Raw genomic sequence first — 21458 nt, 5'->3', positions numbered from 1 at the left:
TAGAAAGTCCTTACAATCTCTGCATGCAAGCCACATGGACAAGACCGTTATAGAATTATAGAATTGATTATATAAGGAAAATTTAATAAATTTAGAATAAGGAAGAAATTTTCTCGAATGCCTTAATGACGTCTATTTCTTTTACTCATAAAGTGAGTATATGAATATATATCCAGTTTTTTATCTTTAAAAGAATTGAATTGATATCATAATCGAATAGAAATATGATTACTTCTTATTCTTCTTTCTCTCTTTCTTCATTTCGAGATTCATCACGGTGTTTACTATATTTTACTTTATTTTATTTTTTTCATTTTCTCTTCTTTCCTCAGTATATTTGACAACCAAATGATAATATTAAGGCCTAGTTTGATAAAATATTTGGAAAGTAGCAGATATGCTGGATAATTTTATTAGCGGATATGCTGTAAAAATGTTTGGTAGTGTTTGGTTAAACTTTTGCTGATAACATTTATGTTGTGTAGCATATTGTGACAAATTACGTGTATGAGTATTATGTATTTTAGTTGTGACAGAGACATATAAATGTATTTATAAATAAAAATTGATTTGTAAAATAAAGATAATTAACTAATTTATAAAATAAAGATAATTAATTAATTTATAAATTATAGGTAATTAATTAATTTATAAAATAAAGATTATTAATTAATTTATTAAATAAAGATAATTAATTAATGGGGTGATGAATAAAATGGAAATGACAATGAAATACTAAGGACATAAAATTAATAGAAATAGAAATGCTAGTGAAATTGTTCAAATTGGTAACATTTTAAAATTAACATAATATGTTAATAAAATTACTCTCATATTACGTGTCCGGATATTGGTAATTTAACGCAAAAGTGTAGGGCAAAATAGTCTGGTAGGATTAGAACAGTCAAAAAGGGTGTCCCAACTCAGGAGTCCTTATAAGACAGACCTAGACAAAGAAGGGGGAGAGAGACAGTACTAGTATAATTTTGTTTTGTTTGTCGCTTTTTGTGATCATACGACGATGGGAGATTTCAGGACAGTACTGGTAGAGAGATAGTAAGGTGTAGGATGGATTTATGTAGTGAATAGGGTAAGTGTCTTTAGAAATTCCCAAATAAAAAAAAAGCTGACTTTGTCTTTTTTGTTTTTGGCATGACTATGACATTTGCAGTGCTGGAAAGTTCATAGAATCTTTCAACATAAAGGGACAGGGACCACATCTTCAATGGGTGGCGGGGTGTATTTTTATTACAGCAGGTCCCATTGTAATATAATTTTAAGTTAATAAAAAATTTTATTTTTATTTTTAAAAATAATAAATATATAGTATTCTTCCTAATGAATTCAATGGTATATTTTTTGTTAGAAACAAAAATCATATTAAACATGAAAAATACATGACAATTTTATACCGTCGGATATAAACACTAAACATTCGATGTCTCGATCGCGAGGAATTTGTTTTTTATTTTGAACAAAAAAATATGCCGTTGGATTCGTTAGATCGAATATTACATATTTACGATTTTTAAAAATTAAACAAAAAATTATTTATGCTCCAAAAGTGCTAGAGTGGGGTCTGCTGTAATTTTTACTACAGCCGACCCCCAGCACCCCATCTTCAATGCTCCGACATTTATATGATGTTAGATCTGGCTGTTGCAACCAGCACGCCATTAATGAAAACATGGGAATCATCACACTCAATAAGCGAATGACACGCATGCATTGGATAAAAAAACTTGTATTTTTATGATAGTTTTTATTGTAGATATGAAAGATTTGATATCACTAATTGCAAATCCAAATCTATCAATTCACAAAATGAGGTATTAAAATGAGTTCCTAATTTTTAGTGTTCAAAATGATTTTTAAAAATTTGAAAAAATAATATTTGTATCTTGATCGGTTTTACGAACCCGATAATATAATTTTTGTTTAAAACAAAATTCAAATGCAACCTAGAAAGTGTATGAAATATTTTTTGTTTTATATTTAACAATTCAGAATTATCATGCACTTTTTATGTTGAATTTGATTTTTGTTTTGAATAAAAATATGTATTGTTGGGTTCGTAAGACCGATCAATATATAAATATATTTTTTCCAATTTTTTTTTAAAGTTTTGAATGCTAAAAATTAGGACTCCATTTTAAGATCTCATTTTAGTATCTCATAAAAGAATTCATTATATATATATATGAGAGTAGGGTTGAAAATGGGTCGGGCCGCCCACGGGTGGCTCACAGGAGGCCCTATTTAGGCTCGGCCTGAGCTCGGTCCGTAAGTCAAATGGGCCGAGTTCGGGCCTAATGGGAAGCTCATTTGATATTTAGGGCCAAGCCCGGGCTTGGAGAAGTCCGGCCCGTAAGACCTCGGGCCTGTATATATATATACACATATGTATATTTATACATCATATATCAGCCTAAACAGACTGTCCATTGTTTAAGCCCATTCAAGAAACCCTAATTCCCTAAACCATAATCTCTTTACCTTTACCCTTACCATGGGCTCTGGCCTTGTAATGCCAATTGCTCCTATACGAAAAAAATTCTAGCAGAGAGAACGAGAGTCGAGAGAGCAAAGGAACCCTAAAACATCTTCTTGAGTCTCGATTTTCTTCCTGAAACGTTTCTTTTGTGGGTCTTCTCTAATGGGCAGAGAAGCAATCGTACCAGAAGAACTAGCATGATCATCATTTGCATCTATCAGTGCATAAGTCTTTTGCTTCCTAGCTAACATAGAAGCTTCCTTTTCTTGTTCCTCATAAAGATTTACGACAGATGCTTTTTTGGGGACTGGTGAATTTGAAATTGTGTGGTTTAAAATAAGGAATCGCTTGAGCTCTCATTTCTCGGCCTTTTATCAGGTATTTTTTCTCTCGATCTTAAACTCGTTTTATATGAAATGTATGAGCAGTATGTAGCTAATTTTGCCTCAACCAACGAGGAAGGTAGTAGTCAGAAATCTTCTAAATCTCAGGGAGATGATGTTGGTTCTAACTCTACAGTTGATATTAATTCTGGATGGTCCAAATTTGATAAGTTTGTAGACATGACTGAAAATGCTCCCCCTACAAAATCTGATTTGGATGTTTACCTAGGAGAAGTTGTTTATAAATGTTATCAAGAAGAAAGAGGAAAATGGAATGCTTTAGGTTGGTGGAGGGTAAATAGCCTAAAGTATTATATTTTGTCAAAAATGACTTCAGATGTTCTAGCTATTCCCATCACAACAGTAGCTTCAGAGGCTACATTCAGTGTAGGTAGTAAAGTTATCGACACATATTGGGCTAATTTAGCACCAACAACTGTTGAAGGTTTGATGTGTGGAGGTGATTGGATACGAAATCTTCATGGGTTAAAGAAGAAATCGCGTAAGGTGATCATTTCATTTCATATCACTGAACTTCCTATAATATTAAGTTTTAAAACCTCACATTTTAAATTGATGATTGTTTTCTCTATTTGTTTGCTGAAAGAAGAAAAGGATGAAGAGTTTGTTCTCAATGTTCCATAAAAGTTAGGTGAGTATAATACTATTAGATTATGTGATACATAAGCAACTTGTAAGAAAAAAAACCCAAATGGGGATTTCCTGCAATGGGTTTATTGTAATTTTTAAATTGCCTTGCCAGTCTTTGAAAATCATGGGATGTCGTGTTGTGCTATGCTAGAACTTGTAACAATCAAAGAGAAGCCAAATTTTGATTAAGATATAGAAGCAGTTTGTCATGCATTGAAGGTTAGTTTCTAAACATAAGTATATCTATGTCTTAATTTCTAAACACAAGTGATGTGAACACTGTGTGTGTGGGTGTGTTTTTAACTTGGATATTGATTTTCTTCCTTAGGTTTTTGAGTTTTGGACTCTGCATGATTTGCTTGTAAATACTGAATATGGTTGTTCCATGTACATATGAAAGTTGGTCTCCCTTTTACCAAAGATTCCCATGATAATGCATAGGTTGATTGATATGGATCATGTTACCAAATTCACTTGGCTAATTGCTACTTTGCTACTTGCTAGGTTGGAGTTTTGGAGGTTCAGAGTTCATTTCAAAACATGGAGATTCAAGCCTGCTTACAATCAAGAAGGATTGTTGGAGTTTAATTAAAGATTTTGTTATTGTTTATGAAGTATTTGACTCGTACATTATTTTGGAGTTTACTTACGGATTTTATGTAATGTTGACTGCTATTGAAGTAATTTTACTTGTATTAATGTTGGATTTTATTTGTGGCATTTTTACAAGGTTTTTTTTTTTTTGAATATTTATGATCAAGCCTACAAACGGACCAGGCTCAATGGGCCGAGCTCTTTTCTAACGAGCTAAGCCTGAGCTCGAGTTTTTGGAGCCTTTTAAGGCTCGGGCCGAGTTTAACTAGAACGGGCAGAACCAAGGGCCTGTTAAAGCCCGCCTCGGCCCATTTTGGTCCCTAAAGAGAGCAATATTTCTTGAGTCCTCTCCTCACAAGGGTGGAGTAGTGGAGAGGCACAATCCATGTGTACTAGTTTTAGCAATTCAAAAGCCAAAAAGTTTTTTAGTATCAAAATTGAATTAGTGTTTTACCAAATATTCATATAACACATAAAATATTTTACAGGTTCTCTTTTCTATCGATGTACTGAAATGATATTCAGGTTGTGTTTTGATGAAATTATTTGATAATTAAACCTATTTATCTCTCGAGTCATCCTGTTTGTCTTTTTTTTTTTTACATTACTAGAATAATATTGTGTGACAAAGAAACATGACTCGACCCTCAACTGTGAAATTAATGCTGATTTTTTTGGATAATTTGTGCTAAATTATCGGTGTTTTATACAACTCATAAATATGCTGCTCGCATTATTCAAAACCCCGCATCTTGGACGAGAAAATCTTCGGTGGTTTGTGCGCACCACGTCATCATGCTAACGTGGTGGGCACAAACCACTCAAAACTCAACACGTGGTAAGAAAATATTCCAACAAAATGCATCTATCAGATCTGTCTTTATCGCCATTCTTATTTCATCGAAGGACAAATTTGTTGAAAGGACCAAGGTATGGAAGAATAAAAAATCAAGATCGGAATTTGGGACAAGGTCGATTTTCTAATATCAATTGATTTGCCTGAGTCACTGGCTTGTCTTCCTCGTCCGGCCAATCAAGATCGGAAGATGTTAAACTGGCACTTCAAAGGGCTAGTAACAATCTGGCACTTCAAATGGCTTCTTTTTTTTTAAAATTTCTGATTAGAAAAATGGAATTACTTGCAAACCGTGCAGATATTGTGGACCTTTCCCTTATGTGTTCTGGTCGATTGGATTGCAAAATTGAGTTTCCACAACCCACAGAGGAAGCAAAAGCACGAATCTTGCAGGTCTTAACAAAGATTGGACACTGAAAAAAAAGAGTTTGGAATCCTCCCGGCTAGTACCCATCTCACTCTAATCTAGATTTGTAGAGATTCGTCGTCACAACCATTGCTCTTGGTCGTCGTTGCCCTCGGCTCATCGGCAGAGCTCGGTCTCTTCGACCGAGAGAGGATAATATATTTAATTTAACAATACTTTATCTTTCTCTTCTGATTGGGAAATTGAACTTTGCTGATTGGGATTAAAAGCCTTCATGTGTCGCGTGTTGAGTGGATTGTGTGCACCACGTTAGCATGATGATGTGATGCGCACAAACCACTGAAGATTTTCTCATCTTGGACAGAAATATACACAAATTGTTAGTCAACTGAGTTCAGCACCAGTGTCTACTGACGTTTTATACATGAACGCAAATAAACATAATTATGGTGTATGAAAATGATAGTTCTCCAAGTCTAATATTCACATGTAGCTTTTCTTCACTTCGGAATACTTGGTAACACAAATCAAATCCAATCCAAACAGTAAATACCAACAACGACAATTCCCACCGATTCTTCAATTTAATACAAACGATCACAATAGTCAATGGGCAATCACAACAATAGCAAGCTATAACCACAACCGAGTCAATTGAAGGGATAGGGGGTTTCAATTCTCCCCCAAAACTATGTTAAATCATGAATTAAAATGTGTGATTATGTATTTTGATGTTCATAATATTAGAATATAGTTGATTTTGGGGAAAAAAAAATCCAAATACTAAGTTTTAAGTCCTAAACCTTAAATCCTAATCTCTAAACCCCAAATACTAAAAATTAAGTTCTATGCCCTAAATTTTAAACCCTAAACCTTAAATTTTAAACCCTAAACACTAATTTCTAACTCCTAAACTCTAATATGTCATTTTCAAAAACAAAAATCATGATTTTTGGGGGAGAATTGGAGCCCCTCCCATCCCCAATTCAAGTGGAAGCATAAACAAATATCAAAGCATACCATTCAATGGGAAACCCACTTTGTCACGAACAATAAAGAAAAATCTCTGGTCTATGAATAATTACCCTCTCTAAATCCATTGTATGAGACAAGTATACAAACAAAAACCTTAGAACAATCCTAGACAAGTAATTACACCTAGGTGCTCCAAACGACTCCTCGATTAACTTGGCTCTGTTGAAGAAGAGAAACGTACACGGATCTCAAGCTCACAAAAACGCCATCATCGATCTACAACTACATTTAGGCTCTGTTTGGTAGAACAGAAAGATTGATTTTCAATGCTAGCGGAAATGCGGTAGAAAAAAAGTTGAGCTTAAAGCTGTGAAATATGTTGTGAGGTGTTTGGTGAATTAAAAACTGATGTTAGAAAAGCTGTTGAATTAAAGTATTATAATATTAGATTTATAAATTTTATATCAAATTCGTTAGTAAATTCAATATTAAATTTAATGAAATAAATATATGTTTTATTTATATTATTTTTAGGTATACATTATTAAATATTTTTATATAAAATTAAGATATTTATCTGTATTATAATTACTAATTTAGAAGTATAATTATTAATTTAAAAGTATATTTTATTTGTATTTTTAAATTTTAATTATTTTATTTCAATATTAAATTTAATGTTATAATAATTATAAATGCATAAATATAATTAATTTATAATTTTTATTAAAATATAATTATATTTAAATCATTAAACACAACTTTTATATTAAAAATCTATTAGGTATACTATTAAATAATGTTACAACTTTAATTTTAGGTGGGTCCCATGAGTAAAATAATAATACTTTATAATATAAGTATAGGACCCACACATTAAATTTTTTTAAAAAAAAGCAGCAGTTTTTTGGCATGGGATCCACGCCAAGCGGATCTGCTGGCGAAAATTGCCTATTTGACATGGGGTAGCCGCCTTGTCAAACAGGCGGTTAGTTCATGAAGGTACTCTCAGTCCACTAACCCTTTGAGCTCACAAAGATGCTATTGACTACAAAAACTTCTAAATTTAAAAAAAAAAAAAAAAACTCTCTAGATCTCTCAAGAACACATAACAAAGAAATGAGTTTCCTCTTCTCTATATAATCTTGCATACTCTCAAACATAAAATCTTCATGTCTCAAGAGATTTGTGTGGTAGATGGTTAGAACACATTGGACCTCAAACCTAGCTTTGGAGAGCTCTCTCAAGCTTCAATTTTTGCAAAGAGGTGCCTAGGGTCGTAGAAAAGAGAGTATTTATAACTAGTCTCAATAGACGCACTTCGGAAAGGGCAACAGGAGGCCATCAGCAGAAAATCACAAATCAATCTATCAACCACACCCTGTTGAGGGTGGTTCATAGGGGCGCTGACCAAAATGTAGGAGCGGCATCCAACAAACTTCGAAGATGTTCTCTGACGCGTACAAGCTTGATTGGAGCTACCTACTGGGGGCGAACGAGTGTGCCGAAGTAACTTAAACCTTCCACATCCTTAAACAATAAGATAAGGATGATGAACACAAGCAAGCAAGCAAGCTATATGGAAGAATCACACCCTAAAAACTTCTCCCAATGCAAATACTCAATCTCAATAACAATAGTTAAATTAAAACATATGATCAAAATAAATCAAAGATATAAAGCAACAATTTGATCATATCTCATTTTCCTTTCATGTATGACAAAAAATTACAATTTCATGGGTTTGAAGTATGACAAATAAAAAAATAAAAAAAAGAGTTACAACTTCAAGGTATAAAGTATGGTTTAGCCGTCGCAAAAATGAATGGGTGACAAAGTTTTTATGGAACATAAATGTGGGACACTGTTGCAAATCAGAGACCTTGGTCTTTTGTTGACAATCTTGGGGTACCTGATCTGTGCAGTTTGATCCATATCAATGTCAAGAATTTTGGATAAGACAATATTGTCTTCACTCAATTATTTCCATATCAATGTCAAGGATATGATAAGATGGGGTATATTAAACCCCATTCAACCTGGAAAAACGAAGTAGTCTCACTCATGACTTATTGCAAACATATGCAATTTAAATGGATGAAAACTGAAATTCAATGAAATATTCAAGGCACATATGATATCAGGAATAATAAAGTAACCCACCATTGCAGCACCCTCTCCTTCAGATTTTCTAAAAATACACTTATATATAATTTATCAGAAACCTGGGCTTTGTATGAATAAAGTAGACCTCCATGACAGCACCCAAAAGTGGGGAAAAAAAAAAAAAATGCCACCCTCCATGACAGCAGGTTAGAGTTTGTTGTAAATTCTTCAAAAAATTTTTACCTGTTCCAACATTTAATAAAACAGGGCGTGTCCACACAGAGTATCATAATGCCTGACTAACAGAAAGCTAAACCACTACAAAAGTATACACGAGTCATGAGGGTCCCGAGAAACCATATAAATCATTAAAAAAAGGCCAAATAGTGACCAAGATGTTGGATGCAAATAGAGTGTTTCCTGATGGAAAAACACATTGGTACAATACTACTCTACCCGACGACCACATGGACAAAACTGTGACTTCAAAAGAGGCATTTAAGTCTTGCAAAAGTCAAATAGCCAGTGTGACCTCTGGCCTCACCACATGGTCTAGCCATGATGGTTGAAGAACTTGAACTCCCTTGCGCGTTGCTTTCTTCTCTTGAACACTGTCTCCTTTTGCGTGGAGGAAACTTTGGGGAACCAATTTCATCTACAAGGAAATTCTTCACTTCCCGAACTTCATAACTACGAAGGAGCACCTCGAATGTTCTAATATCTACATACCAGCACAAGATATGTTCACCAAATCCATCAATTTCAATTTAATATGACTTGCCGCTGAACTGACCGACTAGAAATTGTCTTGAGAACTACCATTCACATATAAAAGAGAGGGAGGTGGGGGGGGGGGGGGGTGATGGAGGGGTGAGCTTCTTGGAAGTATGATTTTCTATTCCAAAAAACAAATTGCTATTTTATGGAAGAATTGATAGAATATCAGCATACCTGTGAATTTTGACCTGAGCATTTCAGATGACTGTTGAACTTGCTCAATGCAAGGTGAGAAAGAGCACAAAATGCCATCTGGTTTCAACATTTTTGCAGCTGAAGGAATGGCCAGCCAAGGTTGAGGTAGGTCCAGAAAAACTGAATCAACCAACCCAGAAAATTCTACTGGAAACCCCTCACCCTGAATGTCCCTAACTCCCACAGTGATTAAGTTGCTCACTCCTGTTTTCTCAAAATCTTCCCTATCAAAAGAAAGAAAAATGGCATTAGACTCACATCCAACAAAATACAGGGAAATGTAGTTAGATCTTCTTGCCCTAAAAAACCCTCCCCGGACTTCATTTGTAAAATGAAGCATATGAAAACAACCCGCTTAATTCTAAATAAAGCATTGCTTCTTCCTCCTCTAAATTTGATGTGGTTTCAGCTGTTTTAATTGTTAACATCCTGAATAAAAATTTCAAAAAAGGCATAGAACCATGTGGGCTCTTAGGTTTTGCTAATATTCATACTTCTTTAAAATGCTAGACAAGCAAGTCAGATATCAAGCTCCTTCATATTTAATTACCAAACAAGAATACTTGTTTTCGCAATTCTGGACTTGATATTGAAGTTCCGTAGGTTTCAGGAAATACATACAGCTAAATGCACATTCAAATCCAACACTAGATTTTCTTACCTAGCAGAGGCAGCCCGTTGCTCATGGAAATCAAAGGTATGAACTCGTCCTGTAGGAGCAACAGCCCTTGCAAGTGACGTCGTTAGAGATCCACTTCCAGTTCCAGACTCAAGAACCAAACAACCAGGAACTATTTCCATATACATGATGAGAAAGCTAATGTCTGCAATATAGAGAATCTGGGTCCTGTGGCTCAAAACCAGAGTCCACAACTCAGGAGTTGGAGCCAGCAAGTAAACAAATCCACCCTTGTTGCTGAACACCTTGGATCCGAAGGGATTTCCAATCCAGTCCGAATGCTTAAAGACACCAAAACGGTTCTGGAGTACTGCAGTCTCACATACTTTAACTGCTTTCATCACATTGTGCCTCTCATAGACAACAACTAAATCTCCATCTTTAATGCAACGAGTAAAAGACAGCTTCTTGGTTGAATCACTAGGCAACATCTCTTAATAATAGGTAAAAAAATCTGCCAAGAAACAAACAGAAATCAAGGCACAAACAATACCTACAAGAATTGCATTCTCTTAAATGCAATAGACCACATCCAATTTTGACTCAAAATTTTATCAACCTTGTCTTAAACTACTATGAAACAGAAGTAAATGTAATCCTTTGCTTATCACATTAGAAAGGTGAAACATACATTCTCAAACTTCTAAGTTAGAACTCCTCACACACACATTAGAATGCAAGAATACCAGAAGCCCAAAAACATTGATAGAACTGAAGGGGCAAAATACTTCACAAAAACACATAAGAGATCTCAATTGACATGCCTATGTCACATATGTATTGGAGAGACGCCCCGTATGAGCTGAAAAGGCATTCATGATATATGAAACAAAACAATAAATGTTGGTAAAGCTGATACTTAAAGCCCTAAACTGCCAAACAAAAAGCATGATTGCTAATGCTAATCCCATGGGAGCATCAGAGCATGTGTGGGCTAGCAACAACAGTAAAGACACAATCTTTAGCTATATGGACAGACCCTACTTCATCAATTTTCGCCTTACACTCTTTATTTCTCATAATCAAATTTTGCAGAAAAAAAGATAAATTCATTCCCATTCCCTCCACCCAAAATTGCTTCCCACTCGAACCATAACACAGAGTGAACTGGCTTCAACTAGAGTTCATCCTTTGTTATCAAATATCAAGCACTACTTAGTCATCCATCGTGTGTTGGGATTCAATAACACAGAGTCTGCAGTGCCAAAATTTACAAACAGTGATAGCTTACGCGAACAAGTGAAGCAAATTAACCCACCTAGTGTTGTCTCTTCAGTTCTTCCCTACAATTCAAGCCAAATACACGTTTTTCGCTACCCCATACGTTCCAGGTTTATTCTTGCTTTCCTCCTTCATGCCTCTCAAGTCGATAATCGGTCACTTTTGGATCGGGTTGGAACTTTCTGGACCGTTGAGGAGGGAGCGAGATCGAAATATAGCTGCGCCTGGGTAGACTACATGATAACCCTAAAGGCCTAAACCCTCCGCTTGGATAATTTTTTTTCTCTCTTTATTTTTTATTATTATTTTAAAAACTAAATTGGGAATAAAATTTTGAAATAATCTATAAATTTGAAATGAGCTCAGGTTCAACTCTTTAAATTGACCACGGGGCAGTGGTTTTGTATTGGTTTCTTATCTAATACAAATGGGTCCAAGATCCTCTTTCAAAAAAAAAAAAAATCTTTAAATTGACCATGATCATGTACATCATGGAATTATCTTCTACTTCTTTTTTTGTAACGATGGATGTACGATGAATTTATCTATGAGTCAATCCATCCTAATGAACAGATTCTCTGTTTTACCAATTCAAATACTAGTTTTTGACAAATTACAGCATTTCAGTTCAACAATGTACAACATTAAAATATTACTTACATACATTAAAATTCTTAAAATGACGTGTCCATCACTTTGTTTGAGATTACTTACATAATCTCATACCCGATCGCACCGAAAATAAAGCTAAATTTAGTACAAACCAAATCGAAAAGTTTCGATTTTTTTGATGTAAACCGAAAATAAGAAATTTAAGAAACCTCAGATTATACACATGGCAGCTCCACAAACAATTCAAGTGTCCAAGTTTCCTACCTAGAAAATAAAAAATCACTACACCAATCATATATTCTTGTAAGCATGTTATAGTAAATCTATTGCATGGTTTACACCAATCACTATCATACCACATCGACAAGTCTTTTGGACAACACTAGTAACAATCATAAAATTATGTCCTGAATGAACTTTACGATGGACGAATTACAATTTCCATCAAACTCTATCTCACGTAGAAGAAATTATAAATTCTCTATCTCAAGCAAGAAATTAGAAATAAAAAATATGAGATGCAAGTAAATTAGAGTTGTAAACAGAACAACAAAAAAATCCAAATACTTTATGCTTGTCTTAAAATTGAACTTGGAATCCACGAAAAATCCAAATACCTACTTGTATGATGAAACGATAACATATGCACCTTCCAAAACAAGTCACTGTGATGTCAAGAACAATGCCCTGAATCGAAGCCCTCACGATGGAAACATGACTTTTGAATTTTGATCAAAGACGGAGACGTAGGCAGCCTTGTAAGGAGAGAGTCGCGAGATAAGAGATGAAGATTGCGTACCTAAGACGTAGATGTAGGTAGCTTGGTAGGGAGAGAGTCGCGAGATAAGAGATGGATATTGGGTACCTGGTACCAAATGAAGAAGAAAAAGAAACGGCGGGCGGAAGTGATTAGGGTTTTGCAGGTCAGAGACGGGAGGGTGAGGGAGAGTATCAAATAAAATATTAGAAAACTAATTATCATTAAAGTATTAGACATGTAGTTTATTAAATAATATATTAGAACACCATAACGATAGAAAGTTTCACATCTCTCCTTTATCATTAGGCTAAATTTAGGGATGTCAATGGATCGGGTTTGGGGCGGAGATACCTTTATCTGTCCCCATTCTTGTTAGATAAATCTTTAACCTCTCCGTTATATTTAAATTTTTGTCTCATTCTCGTTTCCGTTAGGGTGTGTAAACCCTATCAATTTACCTGTCCCCGTCAACTTTAACAGTAAATATAAAAATTAATAAATTAGAAAAAATTTTGAACGTATAAATATGACAAATAAAGTTTTAAACTAACAATCATCCAAAAAAAGAATATCAAATAAGGTGAGGTGAATTAGAAATTTTAGTATAACTAATATATATAAATAAACTATAAATATTATATGTAGTATATACGTAAGAGTATGGAGCTGGTTGAATTTCGACAAATTAGTCCTTGTACCCGCCTCGACAACTTTTCCATAAAAATACAAGTACGTATTCGACCCGTTAATTAAATGGGCGTACCCGTTTGAATTGGGGCGAGTTATGTGGGTATCTGATGGGTACATATATTTTTGACATCCTTAGTGTCCATCTCATAATACATAACACTATCTAATAAAATTATTTATTTTTATATCAAATCTCATTCACGGGTAATACAGTTACCCTAACAACTATGATAGGGATCCCAAAATTAAAGTCCCAAATATATTGTGTATGATTTACTTTATTTACGACTTAAATGGAACAACCCACACAAATCATCTCATTGCACACAATATATTTGAGATATTTGGGACACCAGAAATTTTGGATCCCTATCATTTTTATTATTCTAATGTTATTATCTAAACAATAGTGTTAGGTAATCCATGTAGCCAATCCCATGTGGCACACTGACTCATCATGTGACGTGGCAATCTTGTAATATGATTTTTTTTTCTCTTTCTTAAAAGAAATTTTAAAATGTTTTAACTCTCAAAATACATATTAGTAAAATTAGAAATATATATATATATATGGAATCAGCGCATAAAGCTCTTTCTAACAAGATCCATTGTCGATGGGTTTTATCGGGCGGATATTAATTCCATTGTTTCGAAAACAATGGAATTTCAAAAGGTATATTCTGCACTAAAAACAATTTATTTTAGTTTAAAAAAAAATTGATTTTGGACTCAAAACAATGGATTCTAAACATTTACTTCAAAAAAACAATGAATTCTGAACCGTGCTTTCAAAAAAATAATCGATTTTGAACTGTGTTTTCAAAAAACAATAGATTATGTACTATGCTTTTAAAAAACAATGAATTATGGATTGTGCTATCAAAACACAATGAATTTCGGCTCAGACATATGTTTATTCCATGAATTAAAACAGTGGAATAACTTATTCCTTTCAATTTTGTCTTAGACCAATGGTTATTTCACTGTATTAAAACAGTGTAATAACTTATTACACTCAATTTCGTCCCAAAGCAATGCTTATTTCATTAACTTAAAATAGTGGAATAAGTAAATCATTATTTTTTACTTGAAATTCACTGAGATTTATTTGAATTACATTGTTTATTCGTTCAACCACTTTAGTGTTGTTGTTATTCAACCTATCAACGACCTCATTCATCCATCAACATAATATCTTTATTATTAACCATCATATCGTAACTGAAATCCATAAAAAAATTATTTATCAACACTCAAAAATCAATGAAATGAAATTAGAAACAAAAAAAAAACTAAATCATTGTTTTAAATGGTGGAATGACATCAAATTAATGAAATAACTATCTGTCTAATATTAAAAATAATGGAATAACTATCTATCTGATATTAAAAACAATAGACTAACAATCTGTCTTAGATTAAAACTAGTGGAATAACCATCTGTCTCAGATTAAAACCAATGGAATAACGATAAAAAAACAATGAAATAACCATCTGTCTCATAGTAAAACCAGTAGAATGACACCAAAATTAATAGATTATACAATAAAATCATCTATACATTCAGAACGTGAAGGGAAAACAAAAAATATACCTAATTAATGGTCTAAAATTGGATTAAACCAAGTTACAAATGAGTTTTCACTTTTCGGCAACTATTTTGGTCATCCAAGTGCTGAAACATGTAGAGCTCGTCAAGGCAAGTTCAACAGTGGTGGTGGTTTACAAAGGGGTGCCCTATGGTAGCAGGATCGAACTCTAAAAGTTTCGTTTGCTGCAACTTCAATGCGAGATTCCGACGAAATAGGTGGCTGTTAGCAGCAAACGAAGGTTGGGGATGAGTCATGGTGATCCAGCGCTTCAGATCGGTAGGTCGACGACCCATATCGATGGTCGATAGTCGCTGAAAAGAGGAGAAAACTAGGAGAGATAGGAGATAACAAGAAATATGATGATGAAGAAGATGATAGAGAAAATATTTGTGTTTAATTTTTAAAATTTAAAATTTGTCCACATAAGATTGTTGATTGGACATGCCACCTAGACATGGGGTGCAATGGGCTACCAAAGCCAAGGGCTACATGTCATTTTTGTTATCTAAATTCTTAACCAAATATTGTATAATGCATTAGTATGCCATTCATCCATTAACATTACAATGTAGGAATAACCAAAAGGATCCTAAGATAAGATGCAATGGATGTAGATGAGGCAACAGTTACCATGGAGGGCTTTAGATCTAATTTATAGTTCTTTAAATCTCGATCTCCATTCTCCATGACTTTTGAGTTTGGATTTTCTTTTTAAAATCGATCTTGATATGGGTCAGTGGTTAATGGAGAAATGGTTGAGTATTAGGAGAGCAATTTGTTTGCTAAAGAGTATGAGATTGTCCCCGATACTAGGTGTCTCTCTCTTATTGTTCTAGGTGCCTTTGGTGATCTAGCCAAGAATAAGACTTCAGGTTTGATTCAAGGTTTTTGTGATAATTTTGATTTGATTGTTATGTTGAGTGTTTTGTATAGTGGTTAAACCTAGTCAAACTATGTGCATGGATTTTTATGGCCCAATGAAGTTTAATAATTGTGTGATTTGAGTGGTCTCTACATTATAATTTAAGTATATTTTTCTCGAAATATTAGATATCTAAACTATAAAACAAAATGACCAAAGAGGCTTTCTGTAGATACCGTAGAGATGTTGGGAACATTAAATAAGAATTATCAATATCAGTTTTTTTTGGTGAGAAATATTCATTCACCTGAATTCTAGATATGTGCTGCTTCTTTGGCTATATTTTAATTAGAAAATTGTATCATTAATGTGTATTGCCTTTGCCATAGTTTAGTAAAATGTAATTTTTTTGTAATATAATGTCAACATGTACTAAGGTGATCAGAGAAGCAATAACATAGTCTAGCCTTTTGACTTATAGTTTTTAGTTTATTAACTTGGTTTGATTTGATTATTTACCTTCTATAATTTTGTTACCATCTATCTACAGAGACATCTTCATGAGTTTGTAAATGTGTTACTGTGTTCTTTCAACTTGTGTAGATGGATCATCTCCCATATGATAGATCATTTTAGCATATGTTGATGTGCGACGAGTTTCCAATCACTCTTAGTGATGAAGCAAATTTTATTCGTGCGTTTAGTACAGAAAATTTCAACATAGATGGTACTAGAAAAGAGAAGAAATTATCAAAAATTAAAAATTTTAATCGTGGTAGCATATCTCAACACAACAAAAGAAATCATCCTCGGAGCCAATCAATAATCAAATACATTTTTAGGGAGGATATGTAAGTTTATTGAGGACAATAGAGAAACCTTAGTTCCTTTTATTCAATTATCTATGAAAATTCATTGTACTGACATCAACAAGAAGTGCGATAAGTTTGTAGGATGTCTAAGTAAGATTAAGAGGCTAAACCAAAGTGGAAGCATTGAGCAAGGAAGGGTAATAATAATTTCAACTGTAATATAAAGATTTTATCAATCTATTTTGACACTATTAAAGGTGTTATAATTCAATTATACCAACCTAATTTAACAACTCTCATTAGAGTTGCTCTAAGACTAGGGGTGGCAATTCATGCCCGACCCGCACAGATTTTCCCCGGCCCGAGACTTGTGTGGGGCGGGGTCGGGGACAAATAATTTCAACCCGAGCGGGGGCGGGTATGCCTCCCAATCTGCCCCGACCCAACCCGACCCGTACACCCGCCCCGTAATCCGCCCCGCCCCCGCCTCGCAATACCTGTTTATGTACATAATATATATATAAGATTTCTTTTATAATATAGATAAATATTTGTTTATCTAAACATATATTAATTTGACATCATTATTAAAATCAAAATAATCCCTTAACTAGTTTGGTAAGTCTTAGACCTAGGTACCTGAGTACCTAAACCTTAAAACCCTAAACATAATATTACAATACTCCTATTCTCTTAATTAGATTGATTATTGAATAAATGTTGATAAAAACATATGATCCTTATGTTTTTTTAATGTAGTTTTTTTTCAAAAAAATTCTTAAATTAAATATGGTCTACTCTTAATTCAATTGAATTGATGTTGATAAAAAATAATTTAAGATCCCTAAACCCTAACCTAACTTAAAATTGACTTGATTTGAACACATTCTAATATAGTAATAAACTAATATTGTTAAAATAGACATTTGAATGCTTAGTTTTAATCCAATATAAATAATCCCTAAAACCCTAAACCCTAGTCTTAATCCAATATAAATAATCCATAAGCCCTAAGAACTAAATAATCCATAAACCCTAAACCCTAGTTTTAATCCAATACAAAAATCCGTAAACCCTAAACACTAAAAAAAATCCATGAACCTTAAATCTAAGCACTAAAAAATGCATAAACCCTAAAGCTAAGCACCAAACCCTAAATCCTAAACCTAAGCACTAAACCAGTAAACCCTAGTTTTAATCCAATATAAATAATCCCTAAACACTAAACCCTAAGCCCTAAATAATCCATAAACCCTAAACCTAATCACTAAACCCTAAATCCTAATTTTAACCCAATATAAATAATCTCTAAACCTTAAGTCATTAATTCATTAATTAAAATTTAAAATCAAAACATCACTCATTCACTCACCTAACTGACCTAAGTGGTAATATAAAATTAAAAATCAATACTTATTAGTATTAAGTCATTATTTTAAATCTAATTATGAATTAATTCAATTAACTCACTGCCAGCTCACCTAACAGTAAGTGGCTATTGAGTATTGACTAAGAGTAAGAGACAATGTGAGTCGTGACCTTAACAAATAACAACCCTAAAGTCCCCAAACCGACAAACCCTCACTCTCGTAGTCTCGCTGCGTCGCTGGCCAGGATGGGTTGGATGTAATAAAGGGAGCAATTGAAAAAATTCGGGATAGTGTTGTTTTCTGGACAACATCGACAAAGAGAAGACAAAAATTTAAAGAGACAGCACTACAGTTACATATGGGAAAAGATAAAGAATTGATACTTGATTGTAAGACTCGGTGGAACTCCACATATATGATGTTGTCTACTGCTATAATGTACAAGGATGTTTTCTTTCGCTTAAAACAATGTGACTCATCCTATGATTGCATGCCAAGCGAGGAAGAATGGGAGGTTGTAGAAAATATTTGCAAGAAGCTAGAGTTGTTCTTCAATGTGACTGAATTGTTCTCAGGTACCACATATCCTACCGCTAATTCTTATTTTCCAAAAGTTTGTGAAATTAAAATAGCATTGATGGAGTGGTGTTTGAGTCCTAATGCTGTAATAGTTGTCATTAGTGGGATCATGGGTATTGCAACTGTCCTAGATCCTAGATATAAGATGATGTTGTTGGAATTCTACTTTCCTATGATTTATGGTAAGGGAGATGATCAAATTAGGATGATTAAGGGAACTTGTGAGGATTTGATGCGTGAATATAGTTCCCAAAATATGGACAAGGATGGTGACTCTTCTGAAACATCATCTGGTATTATAAATGTGGTCAAGAAAGACTCTCTTGCAAGTTTTGACCAATTTGTTAATAGTAGAAAAAAGGGTACAATTGGAAATGTGAAAATGCAGCTGGACTACTATCTTGAGGATGATGTATTGCCTCGGTCTAATGATTTTGATATCTTGGCTTGGTGGAAAACTAATGGACCCAGGTATCCCACTTTGCAACGTATTGCACGGGATATTCTTGCCATTCCAGTTTCTACGGTTGCTTCAGAGTCTGCATTCAACACTAGTGGTTGATTGTTGAGTCCACACCATAATAAACTTCATGCGAAGACCGTAGAGGCATTGATGTGTGCTCAAAATTGGCTATGGAATGAAATCTCTACAAATAGAGGTATGTAAAATTAATATGTAAATTAGTTGGAAGTTATTTATTTGAGTTTATCTTATTTTGTAATATGTTTTTGGTGTTAGGTTCTTCATCAAAAAAACTACCAATGGATGGAAGCACAATTCAAAATATTCTTGATGATTGTAATGATGAAGAAGGAGAAGCTAGTGATGTAACCATGCTTGGTTGATTTTTTTTGATGCTTGTGGATGTTATTTGATTGTCTTGAAGACTTGAACTTATCTATTTTGGATGTTTGGGACTTTGGGTGATGTAACTTTAATTTAATTGAACTTGTATATTTTGTATGCTTGGATTATGTAACTTTGATTGTAGTAGTTTATTTTGGATGCTTGAATTAAGTAGTTTGAACTTTGGATATTTGTAGTAGTTTTGTTTGAATATTTATTTTGGATGCTTGGATTAAGTAGTTTGGACTTTGGATGATTGTAGTAACTTTGATTGTAAGTTTATTTTGGATACTTGGATTAAGTAGTATGATGATTATTTTGGATGCTTGGATTGTAGTAATTTTGATTGTATGTTTATTGAAGACTTTAGGTGTTTATTTCATTATTTGTATATGTTACGTCGGGTCGGGTCGGGTCGAGTTCGGACGGATTTGTGTGGCCCTTGATCAGGGCAGAGACCCGCGGATTGTAACAGGGCAGGGCGGGGGGAAAGAGTTTCCCCGATGTGCGGGGCGGGGCGGGGGGCTCCCATTGAGGTGCGGGGCGGGGGCGAGGCAGCCATGATCTGCCCCCGCCCCGCCCCGTTGCCATCCCTATCTAAGACGGAGTCCAATAGACTCATGTCTTAAGATGAATTATTCTATCAAAAAATCAATCAACTAAACAAATGCACAAAGACATTGCCGTGGAGTTTTCGACTCAAAATTAAATTTTCACATTAGACTATATTGCCATTCCTCGAAGAAGCCACGTGTCTTGCTTTTTTTAATAATAAAATCAGAATTTTATTAGGTTTTGAGTTGGAATTTGGGTCTCCTTCTCTTACGTTTTGTGTAACCTATAAGATTTTAGGTTTGTGCAACTTTCTAAGAGGTGAGACAGAATCTTTTAGAATGCTAGATAGAAGAGTTTGAGGTGTGGTGTCAGAGTCCAAAGAAATGGATTTTGGATTAGTTTTTGAGTTCAAGAACTCATCTCTTTTGTAATCTTCTTTATATTAGTAGAATTCTTCGTCGTTTTTTGCTCGAGGACGTGGCAAGTTATTCCAAACCTCGTTAAATCTTGTATCTTCCTTTTATTTTGTTTCCACATATTTTTCTACATATGAATTTTGTCTTTAATTCACAACAATTGGTATCGGAATGAACGTTCAATAGCTTAAAATTTGAGATTGAAAAGTTTGATGAAGAAAATGGTTTTAGGTCGTGGCATATCAAGATACACGCAATTTTATGACAAGGTTTGGCGAAAATTTTGGTTGCAGAAGAGAGACAACCAAATTGTCTAAAGAGACGGTAATAGAGATGGACAAGAAGACGCATAGTGTGATTCAATTATCTCTTGTGGATGCGGTGCTCAGGGAGGTCGCAGACAAAGAAACAACTAAGGGGTTATGAGACAAGTTAAAAAGCTTGTATATGACGAAGTCTCTCACGAATAAATTGTATCTAAAACAACGGTACAACAACACATTGATAATTTTAATTGAATCATCATCATCAACAACACAAACATTCCTATCCCTAATTGCCAGAAATGGCTCATCTCATGTCCAGCGCAAAAGAGAATAAACAGATAACTAAGTAAATAATTTTCTTGTGATTTTCTTATCATAAAATAATTTTGTACCCGTGAGTTACACGGATTTAACTCAATATTTATATAGTTTTATAAAAAATATAAAGCTATTAGGGTCCATTTGGAATAGAGGATAAGACTCCGTATAGTATAAAATTATCCTTTAATGAAATTATCGGGTGTTTGGTAGTTTTTAAAAAACTTAGGATAGTATAATGTTGTACAAAATGAGACTCTTATACAATGCATGTCATATAATATTAAAACACCTCCAACTTGTTTTAATTTTATACGTAGCATATAGAATAAAAAATAACATGACAAATGACAAAAACACCCTCTCAACAAAAAAAACCTATCCACTTACCATTTTATACATTGCATACTTTTTTTAAAAAAAATTTAGCGACACTAGTCACAAAAATCTAACGATTTCTTATCTTTAATTTTTCATAAAA

At 33.8% G+C, this 21458-nt stretch overlaps 1 protein-coding gene across 4 annotated transcripts; it reads right to left on the bottom strand.

Moving 5' to 3' along the window:
• Positions 1-8644: 8644 nt before the first annotated feature.
• LOC120010063 (tRNA (adenine(58)-N(1))-methyltransferase catalytic subunit TRMT61A) lies at positions 8645-12856 on the bottom strand. Of its 4 annotated transcripts, none has more exons than XM_038860755.1 (4): positions 12528-12856; positions 10060-10531; positions 9378-9622; positions 8645-9147 (listed from the first exon to the last, which is right to left on the bottom strand). In XM_038860755.1, the coding sequence occupies exons 2-4, from the start codon at positions 10506-10508 to the stop codon at positions 8912-8914; spliced, it is 930 nt and encodes a 309-aa protein (XP_038716683.1). In that variant the 5' UTR covers positions 10509-10531; positions 12528-12856; the 3' UTR covers positions 8645-8911. The 4 variants fall into 4 exon arrangements, with proteins under 4 accessions (XP_038716683.1, XP_038716682.1, XP_038716681.1 ...); XM_038860754.1 differs by having other exon boundaries at positions 12532-12856; XM_038860753.1 differs by lacking the exon at positions 12528-12856 and adding an exon at positions 11336-11572.
• Positions 12857-21458: the final 8602 nt, after the last annotated feature.

The sequence above is a fragment of the Tripterygium wilfordii genome, chromosome 12 (assembly GCF_013401445.1).
Source record: "Tripterygium wilfordii isolate XIE 37 chromosome 12, ASM1340144v1, whole genome shotgun sequence".
NCBI classification, from domain to species: Eukaryota; Viridiplantae; Streptophyta; class Magnoliopsida; order Celastrales; family Celastraceae; genus Tripterygium; species Tripterygium wilfordii.
This window is presented reverse-complemented; position numbering and strand designations above follow the sequence as displayed.